The sequence below is a fragment of the Botrytis porri genome, assembly GCF_014898465.1.
Source record: "Botrytis porri strain MUCL 3234 chromosome Unknown BPOR_002, whole genome shotgun sequence".
Lineage (NCBI taxonomy): Eukaryota > Fungi > Ascomycota > Leotiomycetes > Helotiales > Sclerotiniaceae > Botrytis > Botrytis porri.
Window position 1 is genome coordinate 2957395 of NW_024066076.1, and position 16940 is coordinate 2974334.

The 16940-nt window shown below is 43.8% G+C and overlaps 5 protein-coding genes across 5 annotated transcripts; 2 read left to right on the plus strand and 3 right to left on the minus strand.

Annotated features, from left to right (window-relative positions):
- Positions 1-4484: 4484 nt before the first annotated feature.
- Positions 4485-4949, minus strand: EAF01_001873 (uncharacterized protein; the record flags this gene model as incomplete). Its single annotated transcript, XM_038910123.1, has 1 exon — positions 4485-4949. The coding sequence occupies one exon, from the start codon at positions 4947-4949 to the stop codon at positions 4485-4487; it is 465 nt and encodes a 154-aa protein (XP_038774935.1).
- Positions 4950-5060: 111 nt separating this feature from the next.
- On the minus strand, positions 5061-7029 carry EAF01_001874 (uncharacterized protein; the record flags this gene model as incomplete). Its single annotated transcript, XM_038910124.1, has 6 exons — positions 5061-5845; positions 5915-6093; positions 6150-6356; positions 6409-6532; positions 6613-6746; positions 6866-7029. 6 exons carry the CDS (start codon positions 7027-7029, stop codon positions 5061-5063), a joined length of 1593 nt encoding a protein of 530 aa, XP_038774936.1.
- Positions 7030-9983: 2954 nt separating this feature from the next.
- On the plus strand, positions 9984-10422 carry EAF01_001875 (uncharacterized protein; the record flags this gene model as incomplete). The annotated part of the gene is made up of 2 exons (XM_038910125.1): positions 9984-10016; positions 10108-10422. The coding sequence occupies 2 exons, from the start codon at positions 9984-9986 to the stop codon at positions 10420-10422; spliced, it is 348 nt and encodes a 115-aa protein (XP_038774937.1).
- A 2091-nt stretch (positions 10423-12513) lies between these two features.
- EAF01_001876 (uncharacterized protein) lies at positions 12514-13897 on the plus strand (the record flags this gene model as incomplete). The annotated part of the gene is made up of 2 exons (XM_038910126.1): positions 12514-12563; positions 12655-13897. The coding sequence occupies 2 exons, from the start codon at positions 12514-12516 to the stop codon at positions 13895-13897; spliced, it is 1293 nt and encodes a 430-aa protein (XP_038774938.1).
- A 553-nt stretch (positions 13898-14450) lies between these two features.
- On the minus strand, positions 14451-15422 carry EAF01_001877 (uncharacterized protein; the record flags this gene model as incomplete). Its single annotated transcript, XM_038910127.1, has 1 exon — positions 14451-15422. One exon carries the CDS (start codon positions 15420-15422, stop codon positions 14451-14453), a length of 972 nt encoding a protein of 323 aa, XP_038774939.1.
- Between the last annotated feature and the right edge of the window lie 1518 nt (positions 15423-16940).

Sequence of the window (16940 nt, forward strand, 5' to 3'; positions counted from 1 at the left end):
GTGCCACACTACATGTGCGTTACAATCCAAATCGATGGACTGATCGAAATGATGGGCATGTAAAGCATGTAAGGACAAGAGCGGAAGGGGGAGGGCAGAAAACTTTATTGTGTTATGCGGCTCAGCTGAAGGACTTGATTCTACAACCATGCATTTCTTCTTTACCATGATACTCAGTCACTGGCGAATAGATGAAGAGCACTTTTCAATTATCTTTGTTCCTTTGTTCCTTTGTGATGTGCTTTTCCTTCTTCTTGTTCTCTTCAATGTGATATTAGATATTCGTATTGCATTGTAAATCTGTGACAAAGGTATTTAATCGCTCTTCTGGTATAATCTTTATACTTTATACTTTATACTTTATACTTCATGTACCTACGTACCTACCTACCTATGCATGCATGCATGCATGCAGTGTTCCACAACAGTAATTAAATCGATACAGTATTACAGTTCATTCATCGCATCGCATCCCATTATTGATCGGGCCGACCTTCTGCAGATTTTGCACATTCTGCACGCTCTGTGAACGGGTTTGCATTTCGCTCTCGCGAAGGTATGTTTGTTCGTTCCTGCGGGCTACATGAGGTTATATGTATTTGTTTATCCTTTTATGTTTTGTTTTTAGAGCTGTTGCATGTGGTGAATTGGGGACAAGGATTAGGGATTGAGTGCGGTGGGTTTTGGGTTTGTTGTGGGCTGTATTGGTAGATGGGAGATGGTAAGTAGGGGGTAGGGGGTAGGGGGATGGGGGGGTTAGAGGGGTAGGTACGTATACAAAGTCACGAAAATGAAGTGAAATATTAGAAGGCCCGATAATACGCTTCTTAGCTCTATGGGCGAATAGAGTGGGAGGTGAGGATGAGGGTGGTGAAGATGGAGGGGAGAACAGGGATGAAGAGGGGAGGGGAGGAGGTAAGTGAGGAGGATCTTGTGGGTTTGGAGAGTTTGTGGGGAATTTATAGGGGGAGTGTAATTGGGATGAGGAGAAGGAGGAGGATTGAGAGTGAGAGTGAGATTTCTCGATGGGGAGTTTGGCTTGTGGTGTGTGGATGTGGATTAGGTAAGGTTGAAGTAGGTATATATACGTATATAGATAGGTAGTCGGTAAGGTTCATCTTCGTTCGTACTGGTTGGTTATTCTCCTGGTCAATGAATGGATGACGAGAAGTATCTCGGGTGAGAGATGGTCATGGATTGTAGAGTTTGTAGTGTTTGTAACTTTGCATGATATGATTGGGAAATATTAAATGCGGGCGGGGAGTTGGTGTGATGTGGGATCATTGATGTTACTGCATATTGTGGCTGAGAGACGATATCTATTTACAGCCTTACAGGTAGCTGCTGCTTAGGAGAGAGGGATGAAGTCATTCATGTCGTGCATGTATTGCCAAATTTGCGAATGGACCAACCATGCTGGGTGATTATACACTCTATGGTGGTTATTCTATTGATCCTCACTATGGGCTTTTGCTAGTTTATGATCTTCATTATATCCTTCTTCTTCTCGCTACAATAATTGGATTCCCCGTGTCATCTGTCTTTGCGATCAATCTACTTTACAATGAAAAGTTTCCTTTTTGTCCAGACTTCCATACTCCTTGTCTATCACTACCTTCTCGGTATGCTTATCCCCATCTCCATTCATCACCAAACCCAAGTGCTCGAATGACGTTTCCCTAACTTTTACTATCTGCTTATATGTATCTAGCCGCTCGATACCTGCCCATGTATTATCCAGTACCGCTGATGACGACGAGTTGATGGCAAGAACAAGAACTTCGCATAGAGATTTCAGTATTTTAGGAGAATGGATAAAGCAAGCCATCTAGTGATTCATCGAAGAGAATAGCTATAGCCATAGCGAAATCGATTGACGGTGATGTATGTATATTTCTCATAATCGTGGTCTTGCCCCGATGCCTCAGCTGCGATCAACGGTATCGAAATTTCGCGGGGCCGACGGATTCTTGACATCGCGTCTGGTATGAGGCTGCTGACTGTTAAGCCCAATGGTATTGCTTGATATCCGGTAGATGATAGCGCAATGGGTAGTATTGTGTAGTTTGGAGGTAAAGTAAAATTTGCCCAATCAATGCCTATTTGGACATTTCGCATAGGGTAATCTCTCGATTCGTTGATTGCGCTAGTCCAATCGTCAATATCTCTGGTAGGATTCGTAAGGCCTGGAGAATGGATGTATTGATTTGTTTTGGGGCCGATGAAAAGCTCAGAAGACCGCCAGCCAGCATGGATAGAGCACGTTTTGATTTTCAATATATTTCATTTTTCAGGGAGTGAAACATTCCGCAATATTACCACCCCTCTACGGAAAAAGCTGTGCATAATTATCAGTCAATACCCATACGGAGTCTCTAGTTCTACATTGAGACTCGAATGCAGACGCAACGATGACGTTGAACTGCTCCACGTTTTGGCCGAAATCCATAGGTTTGCTATCCGTTACGGGACAACTGTTGCACCATCTTCACCAAGACCTTTCGAAATCTGTACCAAAAGGATATGAATGCCTGTGTCTAGAGCAGCTGGATGGGCAGGGCTCTCAACCATCTCATGCTGTTGTTGACTGTAGTTATAGATCAATTCGTGAAGTTGACTTCTGACTACCGTCCCATTCAATATCTCGTAGAAGTTGAAATGTCTCGCCATAATGGATGCTATGCTCATCGTAATACCGGTAGAAGACGCTTCCATCTACAGTCTTGTTGCAAGACTCGGCTACTTCCTAAAGGCGCTGTTGGAACTGCTCTTGCCGAAGTTGATTCTTTAGGCGGCCGTCCACTTGATTTTAATTGGCTTCTTCATGCTGTACTTGGACATCGGGGCGGAAACATTGTGTTCATCGTTCAACGCGGTAGGTAAAAATGTTGTCTTCATAGCATATTTGTTCTTTTTTGTACGTGTTCTGTATTGATGAAGGACTGTCTCAGTGGTAGTCTGTATAGTCTTGCCGACCGTGATTGGAGCAAGGAACTGATTTTTCTTCAAGAGAAACCCTGGGACTACACGGTGTCTTGCTGATATCTATGGTCTCACAGCCTCGATGGCCATGACTACCATTCCTGTCCCAGGGCAAATGATTTTGCGGAAATCTGCATGCCAATTAAGTGATGAGTGGCTACGAGGAAGGAAGGTGGAGAAGAAAAAAGATAATAGAACATTTACTAGATTCCAGTCATGATTACGTCTTCCAAGCATATACTCAGGCGAGCTTAGCCTCAATCTCAAGTCTTTGCTCAACCTTGGTCCTTGAATCGGCCCAGTAGCGTCGACTATGATCAAATGGATATGGGGGACAATCAACGAGGAAAGGGAAGTTTACCCTCTGCTTGAATGTTTCTGACTAATGTAGAAACAGGATATTTGTGACACCGCAATGCTCCCAAAACGGTTAAAATGGTGTGTGGTGACGAATTTTTTTGCTCCAATACAGAGTGATATCCTACAGGCGATTAAACTGGATATTTTGCTGGCCTCCTGAGGGCTGGGTGAGGACTATTCTCAAATATATCAGTGAGGCTTATGATCTTCCTGTAACTGACTCTTCAGCCTTTTTCTCTAACAGTTTTGTAGCATCTGCGAATCGCACAGACGAAACCATGTTGTCAACCCAATACTGATCAGTTGATAATAGTTCTGGAGAAACAAGATGGCCAGTGACGGAGCTAATCATTTGAATCAGGCTGGTCTGGCTTCTTACTATGTCCGATTTAAGAGAGCCCATTAGTGTGGTATATTTGTTAGTAACGGCTAGCATGGCTGGATAATGGTATGCAACACTAGTATTCAACTTCTGAGCAAAGATACCACGCTGATCAAGATCGACTTTGCAGAAATCATTGGCTTCTGAAGAGCCAGGGAGTGTGACACTGGTAGGACTATTTACGCATGCAACGCGAATTGTATCTTCCAAGATCCCAAATCTAACTCTGGCGAATATGCAGGAACTTTGTGTTCGGGAATATTTGCTACAATCATGGCGCTTGTAATTTCAGTCACAGCTCGAAGCTTTTCGGTTACTTTTCCACGAAAATATGCTACTCTGCATGCAGAATTGTGAGCTCATCTGAACGGGGTGGGATATTGTGTGAGTAAGCTTAACACTGTCTAAAGCATGCCTAGACAAGGAAACGAGCTCTCAGATTAAGCGAGACTTACCGAATATTGACCAGCTACGTCCTAGACTGGCCAAATGTCATCAGATTTTCGTAAACGCTCCTTAAAAGCTGAGTAACGTAACAGCTCCAACCCCATGTCAACATTTTGCGCCCCTTGTCCTGTGAAGACGAGGAATGATAGGCCTCTTAGTCGACGCTCGGACTGCTGGCGCCAGGGATAGATGAAGTATGTCATCGCTAAGCTTTTCTTTGTCAATGGGGTACTTTTGTCCACCAACTACCGCACAGGTTCGCCATGGCACAGCAGATCGTCTTGCTGCCAGTGTATATGCCAGCTGGTCTGATTTAGCGCTGCTTTCGACGGGAAATTTGCGCTTGGTAACAATCTTGGTGGGTATGCTTCATACGGTCCAAAGCATTTGAATCCGTGGCGCTCCGTATAAGTAGTATCGGCATTGGCAGAAGCTTAAGCTGTGTTGAACCCGTATTAGAGTCATTACTGTTACTGGTGGTTGTAGAATTTACGGCACCATTGACAGTGGGTTCCTCGGCAATGGAAGGGACGACAGTGCAATGATGGTACACAGTAAGTCCATGACCGTGGAGATATTGCAGTGTGTTCCCCGAGATACCCCGCACGTCATCTCTTCCTGACGCTATGCTTACGGGGCAATCAAGCTTCAACAAATGGCGATATGCACATTGCATTTTGGTGGCCAATGGGGCCGTGCCGCCGAGGCTATTACGAAGTTCTTCAACGTTTGCTATGATGGACTTTCTGGATTCTGACAGAAACAAGGACATATACATTTGGTTTGTGAGGCACTCGCATTGTTGAGGATATTAAATATCTTATCCATTTTAGTCTTTTTAGCTTTGGGTTTAGCTATTAAAAACCCCAATATTTTCTGGCACCTTGTTCTACGTGGTTACAATTTGTTTTCGTTTCCACATCAGCATAGCAATTGGTATCTGCACCGCCAATATCACACATAGAACAAGCATCTGACGGTTGTAGCCTTCAGACAGAATACGTCGAGTGTCTTCGCGTACAGACTCAAGAAGTGATGACTGTCCAGTGATTAGATCTGTCATGGAGCCGTTAATCCCCAAGTCCGCAAAATGAGACAAGGTGTACCCGTTAAAAACGGACGTAGCAACAGCTAGCCCTATAGCGCTTCCCATCGCCCGGAATTGGTTAGCTGAAGCCATTCCTACCGCTTTATCACATAGGTCAACCGTAAAAGGAACCATGATGTAAGCCATTGCAAATGTTAAACCACAACCGAAGCCACATATAATGAGATAGCCATATACGGCCGTTTCAATACAAGCAGATGTACCCAAAGTGCTGAGTAGTGCATAGCCAATTATCTGGAATATCGATCCGACAAATATCAAGTAAATTGCCGGGACTTTAAATTTCCCTGCAATGATAGTACCTACCATGCAGCCAACAGGAAATACGGCTCCAAATGGCAGTAGTCGGATTCCAGCATCGAGACTTGAAAGTCCGTTGACGAGCTGAAATCGCTGAGGAAGCTGGAAGGTAGTGACACCCATGGGCGCGCCAACAAGCATCATCACAAGTAGGATACCAATCATTACACGGTTTGTAAAGAATCGCCAAGGCAGTACCGGCTCACGCACCTTGTCAGTCAAAGTAACATGCCGCTCCCAGGCCAACAAAGCAATCGACAGGATAACTGAGGTAATCAAGAGCGTAATAACATACGCAGATTTCCAAGGAAATCACAAATCAGCTTCAATGATACATGCTGTGAAAGCCAAGACTGCAAATAGCAGCAAAATTGAGCCTGTAATATCTAACTTATCTCGAAGTGTTCTGAGTACGGCACTGATGGATTTATGGCGGCGACCTCGCTGCTTGTAGGGAAAGCCGTTAGGCATACCAAGTAACACTAGAAAAAGAGCTAATGCGCCGATAGGCACACTGCAAAAAGGAGAAATATTAGAGCAAGTCTCGCTAGTAAGATTGGAAAAACTCACTTGAACAAAAATATCCATCGCCAAGTTGTATTTTCGGTGATAGCTCCGCCAATGATTGGCCCCAGAATGGTCCCCAGAGCGATAGCAATACCTGCCACAGTGACGTATTCTGCATACTTCTCTGGTGGGGCAGAGTCAACAATAAGGATCGAGGCCAACGTGTAGCAACCGCCGCCACCTAGACCCTGAAATGCTCGGACGACAATACTGGAAAACAGTTGAGCTTGAGTACATATTTATACATAGTCTAGCAACTTACAGTGCAGTCATAGTCTGGGCAGCAGCGCAACCCGCCGAAAAGACTGTGAATATCAGCAGAAAGCCTGCAGTGATGGGCTTGCGACCGAATATGTCGCTCAGTTTAGCAGATATGGCAATGGAGGCTAAATTAGGGGCATTCATAGGTTAAAACTGATATAAGAAGGATCTTCGAATGTATAATAAGAATCGAATCTTAACTCACCAACAAATCCAAGCTGATAACCAGATAGAACCCAACTGATAGTTTCAAACCCGCCAAGATCGCGCGTGATAGTCACAAACGATGTAACGGCGACGTTTGCTTCCACGCTTACTATGAAAACCATAATGCTGATCCTATTCATTATTGTTCCATTTCAGTTTGAATTTTGAAAATTAAGAGTGAACAAAAATTAAGATGCCCCCAGACAGTGATGGTGATAGGCAAAGTGGAATTCTATGAAGAGAGGACTAACAAGGCAGCTAGCGTCACAAAACGTATTCCGCGTAGGTAAACAATCTCTTCTCCCTCAGCAGCATCCAAGATGGCCAGCGGTGATGAAAGAGCGGCGTCATCACTGGTGATGATTTGGCTCGTCTGATCAGACGAGGCTGTGGCTATGATGTTCCTAGTTTCCATGGTGTGTTATGGATGGTGAACTAGATAAAGTTGATTGAAGTTATACTCAAAGAACTCAAAAAATACCCATTTGGCTTTTGCGAGTCGACACAAAATCAGATGTAAATGTGGGTGATTTTACCAGACCTCGTGCAGAGACCAAACCGTTTGTTCGCCTCATATATCCTCTCATCTCTATGTCCCTGTAATGGCTTCTATACTTTATCTAACAGTTGATGTTCCGAAAACGGATGAGCACGAGCCCGGCTAAAGTGTCTACCCCCCGGGCAAAAGCGGTTTAAGTGTTGGTTTCTATTCCGAAATAATGGAAATAAGATCCGGAGGGTTCACGGTGCGAATAAAGTGCAAACTCGAGCGATATGGCGAACGATTTGCTTGGTTTCCCCAGTCTGCCCGCAGCCATGCAGCAACAAATATTGAACTGCCCGTCATTGATGCCGCCAAAGGGCGTTGTCCCTAGCTTCACAAATCCTTCAGATAGCAATCATGAGGCCATCATAGTTGGTGCTGTCTGCTTAGCTCTCTCGACAGCAGCGGCTGTTGGTCGCATATACTCGCGAATCTTCATCACGAAGAAGTTGGAATTGCAAGATTGTGTGCATTATCTACTCCAGATTTATGATGCCTTTTTTGCCGTCTATATACTCAAATAACCTGGAGAAATCTTACATGATGGAAAAGGCTGCATGCGTATTGCTGCCATCATAGGTTGTGTAATGGAAAAACCTAAGAGTAATTGATACTAGGGGGGACTACACGACCACGACCCACTTTGGAAAAGGAGGCGGGAAGGAACTCGAGACTAGGAGATTGAATTAGTCTGAAAAGCTTAGTTAGAGGTTACTGTTGAATTGGCTAGATCTAAGTAGTACCTAAAATCTCGTCGAATGCAGATTAGATCTAAAGACTTAAATATATATCTACGATTGTTATGGAATTAATGCTAGATGTCCAGTTCCCCACTAATTTAGCATTCCGGAGATCGAAAACTATGGATATAATGTGGTACTGTCTCTCCTCCATTCAGAAACATTAATATTAAGATGAAGTATAAAAGAATGGTGGTGGTGTCGGTCATGTCGTTTCCTCCGTCTTACATTCCCCTTTACCAACATGAATCTTCCATGCCTGAATAGAAGTCGAATTCTGGCAAGAAACCACACCAGCAATATTATGCAACACGAGAAGGCGAAATTCCACGAACGCAGTAGAAATGGTCAAAGATTGAATGTCCATAATCGGGCTTATGTTGGGATTAAAAGTTTAGTTCATTTGAGCTTGAAATATACCTCACATCTCTCACATGCATACAACAAACGAAAGGATGACCTAGATACAATCTAGGTGTCTTTTGAGTCTTTGGGAGACCCTCTAATATCCTATCTAAAGATTCTCCTACATACGAACCCTGAAGGGCTAGGATTGGGTTCAATATAATTATAAACGAGAATACTAAACCCAATCCCAGCCCTTAGGAATCAAAAGATATCGCTTAGAAACCCTCGGATAGTATACAAAAGGGTCTAACAGACCAGAAAGACACTCGACCTAGGTTAAGATTGATCTAGATAATAGAGAAAAAACAAACTGTGTGGTATTGTCGTCTAACCGTTTTGGCAAAGTTTCCCGTCAATCTTTTCATCCATTCAGTATATTTACTGACAGTATATTGTATGTTGTTTCATAATAGTATGCAGTCATCAATATGTACCTTCACGACTAATAGAAAGGCTAAAGTCCAGGCAATTGTATTACTACCGCGTCGTTGGCATTGACCGCAACTACCGTGCCGCACCCGCGAGAGCCGATCCCCCAACTGAACATCCAATATCATAATCCCACAGCGCCATTCATTGGCAACATCGTATCATTCCTGAATTTGCAAATAGATGATTCACAAGCCTTGCTGCATGTCATGTCCAACGTCGCCTATCGAGGTAACACAATCCAAACCAACATTTTCGGCACACTGGAACGAGAAAGGCATCGCCAAAAACGTAAGATATATGGAAAAGTTATTTCCGAACGTTCATCGCGTTCTTTTGAGCCTACTATGAGTAGCGAGATCGATGTGTTCTTAAAGCTATTGTTGGATACCAAGAATGAAGTTGTTAATATGTCGCCGTTTGTGAACGACTTACTGCGGATGTGGCTGGGCAGTTGGCTTTTGGACAGCCGCTTGATACTCAAATGGAGGAGAGAAACAGAGCGTTTCCGAGGGCCATGATTTCTATGAATGCGCTTGTTAGTATTTATAGTAAGTAGATTGTGATTTTCCTTTGGAAATGTGTTTCAAAATTTCAGAGCTAGTCATGACGTGCTAGTCCTTTTCCCCAACGACTGTCGTTTTCTGCTTCAAGAAACCAATTAATCATCTACCACACAGTGGCCTGGCCAGTGATGTCCAAAACATGGCCACTTCTAAAAAGACTTAATCAGACGAACGGCGTGGCATTTTCCAAGTCAATACAGAGTATAATTAATACAGAAACGCGTAGCCCTTCCCCAGGACGCAAAGCATGATTTCTACTCTATCGCAGGAGGGGATGTCGGTGAAGGTATAGAGAGTCTTGGGCGTAGCGAATTGTGGGCTAAAGCTGTATTTTTAATTCCCGCGGGTGAGTTATGTCGATTTCCTGAATCCCTTCTTTCACCTATCGGATTCCCTCAAATTTGGCTTTTGCGATGGCCCTTCATATACTCAATAGGAGCGTCTTTTCAACCCCATACTATCCATGATGGACATCATTAACACCAAATATATCCTCCCAGGCGGCACAACCCTCTCCGCAGCTCTCAGCTCCATCTTCTTCCATCTCTCCCGCCACCCCACCGCTTACACTCTTCTCGCCACCGAAATCCGCGACACCTTCTCCTCCGGCCTTGAAATAAAAAACGGAACCCAACTCTCCTCATGCAGATACCTTCCAGCCTGTATTGACGAAACATTGTGAATGTCACCACCATTCATTGTTTTCCTCATTTGGGTCTTTTCGTTACTTCTACCCTCCTCATTCTTAACCCCTTCTATAGACAACAACTAACTCGCCCCCTCTCAACAGCAACCCAAAAGAATAGCGAAACCTCGCCTCCATGCGCGTAGCATTTGCGCCATTTGCCCTAGGAGACACCGGCTGTCTCGGCAAAGCAATGGCTTACCACGAGACTAGTCTCGCAATCGCGAAAACTTTATGGTATTTTGATTTTGAAAAGGTACCAGGCGAAGCTGGCAAGTTCGGTGAAGGACAGCCAAGAAATATGAATGGGAGAGAGAGGGTAGATGAGTATCAATTATTAGATCTTGCGGTTGCGGATCAAGATGGTCCGAATTTGGTGTTTGCTCCAAGAGAGGAGTATTGGCGGGAACTGAGCGATGAAGGTTCGAAGGTGTAGGTTGAGTCCGGGGTTTTTATGACTGACGGCTTCGATATTGATCTGGTTAATTACTACTTTGTTTCCGCTCTCACACCACTTCGAACACCAGTGACCTTTCTTATCCGTTTCTAGCTTTCATCAATCTTCACCTGTACCCTAATCCACTTCGCGGCGTTCCTCCAATACCAGACCCTGTTACCCTCCTTACTTTCCATTGAAGAAACACATGCCCTCATTCCAATAGTAGACGGGTCTTTCAGCCTAGTACCCTCCGCATGAATTATTTCTGCCATGCAGGTCTTGCGGTCGACGATATGTTGCCAATCGTGAAGTCGCCCATTGAAGAAAGCTCATATTTGACTTCTTTTCTGATTGTTGATCGAATCTAAAGTCGTATCGTGTCACAATCGATTGGTCGCTCATATTATAAGAATCATTCACGACGTACGAAATGGTCACGAAACAGTCACATGGCGGGAGAGACCAATAAATAATAGAACAGAATATTTTTATTTTGGGCATCTAGTAACATCTCTTCCCTTTACTCCAGATGAATTTCCAGCTTACAATATCATTATGTCTATGCAGGTCAGCTTCAATTCCCAAACTTTGTTGATATACGATTAGAAATGAGTAACAAGAGTACTATCTCAGTTCTCCAAGGTGAAATATGTGTTTCGTCAAAGGTTGACTCGGAAAGAACACAGCGAATATTTGGGTTCATCAGAGCAAAGGATGTGAGGAGGGGAGGTGAATAAGAAGCTTACATTTTGTAGGGAAACACCTGCCAAAGTAGTTGTGAAGTGTGCCTGTGTTCGATACGAAATTGTCAGCAATTGTCAATGTACTTGAATAAGTTTTTGATGGTATCAAAAATGCAAGGAACCATAAGCAAATGTCAGGCTAGAGAATCGTTAGCATTGGTTCTTCATCCTAATTAATAGTGAAACATACCTCATTAAATCAGATTTTTATAGTGCGTTCAGTAGCGGACATAGTCCACTTCAAACAGTGTGAATAAGTTTCATCATTTTAATGCAATGGTCCTGTGTGGCAGCAGAAGAAAAAGATTGTAGTTATTACCTAAAGAAAGATAGGTTAGCATTGATGTCCATGGTCAAGCGGCGTATCGAAATGATCCAAGAGCAATTGAGCATTAGATCAGCTGACGAGTTCTCAACAAGCACTTCCTAACCGTCTACCTCCCACAAGGTTTGTACGCCTCGCTTTAATAGGAGACAGGAGCAGGAGTGCGCAGTCTGTCCGCCCGTTCGTTCAAAGTTCGTCATGTAATGCGAGGAAACTGATGATGAGGAAGTGTGTGTACCTATTGCCATGTATGGTTAGCTCTGGAACAGAAAATATGTTTCAATAATATGCAATAAATGAACGATGGGTCAGACAAGGCTGAAACTTAAATGCAAAGATTCGACAGTATAATTCGGATTGAGGAATGCCTTTCCAATGAGTTTTCATCATCACCCCCAACGGTGCGCAAAGAGTAAGGAATAAATATGCAATGTACGAACCTTTTAAATTGAAAGCATGTAGCAGCTTGTAAGATATAATAGCAAATGAAACTGTCTGAGACGAAACGTTAGCTGCGTGCTTAGCTGTGTGAGGTTCAAATTCACGATGTAAATCAAGATTGCTCAGATTAAAATACAAATCTCCATTGCTGTGTAAGAGTTGGATTGTTCAATATGTGTTTGTGTTCATCATTGAGGCAATTGAAGCAAGTAGGGAGGAGTAATTGCTTACCAAGTAAAGAAAACTAAATCATAGTGAAAATAGAAAACCTGCTCGCACAAAGAAAAGGCATGATGGTTATTATTGTTGTTGTTGAAGATGTTGGTTGGTTGTAGAGACAGAAGAGCAGAGGAGGAAAACTTTTAAAGCTCAAGCTCAAAAATTATTTTTCCCGCTAATCATTAGCGCGAAGATGACGCTAGAGCTGGAAAAGTATTAGTCTCTAAGCCACGTCCAGGCATGTGATGTGGCTGAGCAGTGGCGATAACATCCCCAGATACGATCCGTCCCTGACGTCGAGGTACGAAACCATTTACAACAATCAAAGAGTCTTGATAACTTCATAAATCAGTATTCATTATGGCGTCGTCTGGAGGCATCTGGGCGCCTGTAGCTGTGAGAATGCTAAAGTAAGTTGTTCCTACAATTTTTTAAACTCTATGAGAAACTCCAATGTCCTCGTTGCAACCATTCAAGACAGTATTCTAACATATTTCATAGGAACGTAGTTCAACGAACTACGAAACTTATTAAATTACGCATCAAAGATGTTACGAGCAAGCCTGTCACCGCAGAACTTCAACCAATTTTTGTGAGAAGTACACCTCGCCATCCTATCCATCCGGCGGCTCTCCTCCGTCAAAATAAGGGACGATGGTATACTACCCAAAGTGCTGTTAATGCTGCTGTCCGTCGTTTTATGAGCACGAGTGGACAAGCTATTAAGCATGATCGTGCTTCGTTCCCAAAATCAAACACCTCAGCCGCTGTGTCTCGTCTCACAAGCCGAGCTCCATTTGCCTCAACTCTCCGACCAAACTTGAGTGGTGGAGCACTCCCCAGAACAGCAGGAGGCTATAGCTTAGGAGGTGGAAGAGCAGGTGCTCGATACTTCTCACATACACCTGCTGCTCCGGCACAAGTGGTTAACAATGTTTCACAAGCTGTCCGAGCATTCTTCCTTTCTGGACAAAAGGCTCAATTCGATGGTATGACTCCCATGGGCGAGAAGCGCTACAGAGCTGTTTCTTCTCTCCAGGAGGAAACCACTCGCAAGATTCAATCCGTTTCCAAATTCAACCCAGGCTCATACATCGATTTCGCTGTTAACCCCACCGTCACCGCTTTGTCTCCTCTCGCTGGAGCACTCCCATTCGGTGCTCAAAAGTTGTCTCAAGCCGCCCCATCTCTCAACACCTCCGGTTTCCTCGATATTCTGTCCGTTGACTTCTCACGCGCTCTCAAAGACCTCGCAGTAACAATGAACGATCTCAAGAAACTATCTTCGCTTGGCGATCTCCCCATCACTCTCGAGAACAATCACATCCTACGTGTCCGATTCCCGGGCTGCGATGCCGAGTCTGTAGAGCGTCTCTGCGATGAAGTCGGCGTGCAGCGAGGAATCGTATATCAAGATGCCGGATTTGACGCCGCTGTAGGAACGCAAATGGCTCTCCAATTCCCTTTCGCTCCTACTGCCGAATCAGAACCACACTCAGATCTGTTATCTCCTTGTCTACAAACTACCTTGTCCTCTCCTGACCAAGATGAATATGATAATATTCTCGAAGAATTTTCGGAAAATCCTTGGGTCGAAGGTTACGAAACAATGGACGAAGATATCAGCGAAAGTGGCTCTGCCTATTTTACAAAGGTCAGCGAACATCCATCTGAATCAGATGAATATGAGGGCCTAGAGGGAATATATAAGTTCCTTGAAGAGTGTGATGCAAGAAGGCCATAAATCTGGATGTTTACCTGTCCACTGATAGCATACATATCTTCTTTTCCTTTGTCAATTTGAATCATGGATTTCTGTGGATGTTTCTGGGAGCGTGGGTTGAGCCAATTTGAATGAATATTTACACATACACTCCTAGCATGGGATTTGGGGTCGCTTTCTTTATTGTTTTTTCCTACCACATACCAGCATGAGGTAAATGACAGAATTTAAAATACCAATTTAAAATTAACCTTATCACGCAATGTTCATAAGTGCCTTTTTCTTTTAAAGTAAGCCAACAGCTGGCACCATGCATTGGTAGCGATAAGAATAAGCTAAATATCAACGCGATGGAATGCAATCAAGGGTATATTTTCATGTATGCAAAACCAACTTTGACCCAATACTCCTGCATCAATTTACCAATCCCCTTTCGTGTCTCCATTTCAACCATCATTTACTTCTTACCACATTGTCGTTTCAATTTTATCTATCCCCTACCCCGTTTCTTCACCCCATTGCTCCATCCATGATCGTAGTTCTCAACCTCCAACCAATTCTCCAGCGCTGTGCGTTAAGCAATAACAGATTCTTCGGTCAACGGAACACTCTCGATAGAAAGTGTCATTTTCTCACCACTGACCCAGAATGCAGCTGCCTCGATGATGTGACATACAACTTGGAGCTCATCTTTATTCCTCGGTGCATAAATCAAGACGAATTGCTCAGGTACAACTCTTGGAGAGAACCACGTAGATAGAGATGTTGGAAGGTAGGATAAGAGATTGGCAACAGTTTGCGGTGCACAAGCGCCAGCCATTGGATGTCTCTCACCCCAACCCTTTTCCAGAATAATCTTTGCATCCTCCGGATGAAGGTTCATGTGGTAACTATTGTCGCTATGGTGCACATGGCAGATTTCTCCATTGCAGGTAGTGTTGATGGGATTGAGAGAGAAAAGCGCAAGCCCTTTCTTCTCGAAACAGGATACCTCCGTCTTGAGCTTGTCCGACTGTCGGTGTGCGAGATTATTGAGGCTGGTGCGGAGAAGTTCGTACATGGCTCGAGAACCATACTGGCTTATTTGTCTCTGGGGAGCAATACCGGCAACTTTGGGACGTGGGCCACTGCGAATAGGAAGGTTTTGGCGGGTGCCTTGTATGTAACCAAATGCAGGCTTTGTATCCTCGGAGACTTTTGGTGGGCTGTACGGATCGGAAAGAGCAAAGATGCGAAGATAAGTGATTTTGACATATCCAAGTAGAGTAGAGGGAGTCCCTCCTGGACCTAAGGATATGAAATTATGATAGTCGTTGTACACGATCCATGGTATTGGTGCCAAGGCGATAATAGTGCAGGTTAGGGATGGCTGGAAAAGGTTGATGCAGATGATAATACCTAGGATGGTGAGGACGAGACCTGGCCCGGTAAGAGTGATTTGAATGATGTCTTGTTGCTTAAGACCCATTGGTACTTCTAGGGTGATGTCGTTTGTAGGGTGACGTTCTTGGATCGCCACGGTAGTGGTTGTTGCGGAGACACTCATGGTCTGATGACGGTTAGTAGATACACAATAACCATGAGGGAAGGACTGACCGTGGGATGAATTCTGAGTTTTGGATGTGATAGGGGTCCAATGGCAGTAGCTGCAATGCGAGGAGATTGGATCTAACAATCACGTGCGGCACAGCAGAAGGTGTTACCGAGGTGAGAGGATATGCCAGGAAGTATCTGAGGAATTCCAAATTGAAAGTGAGGATGGAGGCAGTATTTTGTGCAAACCACACATAAGAACTCAACAATGTGCAAGTCCTTGTTGAATGTCGGTGAGAGATATTCAAAGAAAAGGAGTTCAGAAACGTTCTTCTCAAAGATATGAAGAGAAATGTGGTAGGGCTCAACGAAGTCTGCCTACTGATGAAGAGAATGTGGTTGCTTGAGTTGCTGAAGGATTGTTGAAGATGGAATGAACTCTATTACTTGATGATGTGAGAGTGAAGATATGGTTTTGATTTATAGTTCAGAATGCTCTGTTTGTTAATGGTGAGGTCTTTTAAATAGCCAGGGCAATCAGCGTCAAAGTCGCATTAATATTGCATTGGTCTCCTACATGCAGCCGTGACCTCGTGATTATATCGTGGATTTTAAATCCTAAAGCGTTATGCTGGAGTTAATAGTAGCAATAAATCAACCTGATTGGAGTTTAGAGAAGAACGAGAGATGAATTGTGTTTTGGCATTGAGAGAGCATGAATAAGGGCTTCCCACTAAGGAGAGTTTGAAGTGAAATTTGAAAGGGTAGGTTAGGTACAGAATTATTGAAAGGTGCAGGTGCAGCGGAATGTGTAAAAGTACCTAGGTAGTGGCTTCCAAGAAGAGCTGACGTTGAGAATTGACTTTGGGCCCACATTGTCCAGAGGGAACCCCTCAAACAGATTGGCTTGGGTGCATCGGTCAACCGTCAACTGATATCGCTGGATCGACTCAATCGTACGGAGTAATTCTTGATACTTGCCTACCTGGTACTTCGATGGATTTGCCACGAAGTCATAACGAAAGATGAGATCACTCAACGTAAAATTGTTTGTTATTGATGCAATCGATATCGATAGATGGAAACCCCCACAAATTCCAATTCAGATGAAGTCAGAGAAAAGTGCTGTTGCCGCATCAAAAAGAATATTGGTATTGACCGTCATGCTTGTCACGAGCGGTGGAGCTTGTGACACAGACTTGATTTTATTGGAACACCAAGATCATCATATCAGTTGACGTGGAACGGAGCTTTTCCTTACTTTATGCACTCTCTGAATGGTTGCTTCTACATGTGTGCGCGCGCATTGAGAAACATTCGCCACAGCTTACCTCAAGGGCTTCTTTGGAAGAAATCGCTGACTCGTATTTCATACTTCTGTTCGGCTTTGGTATTCTGAGTCTTCTTGAATAGGCGTTCCATGAATCAGATGTACCCCGGATATTTGTGGCTCTTATTAGTATCTTGGGATATATATATATATATATATACTGTAAACAACTTCCGTAGCTCCGTTTTGGTTAATCAGCTG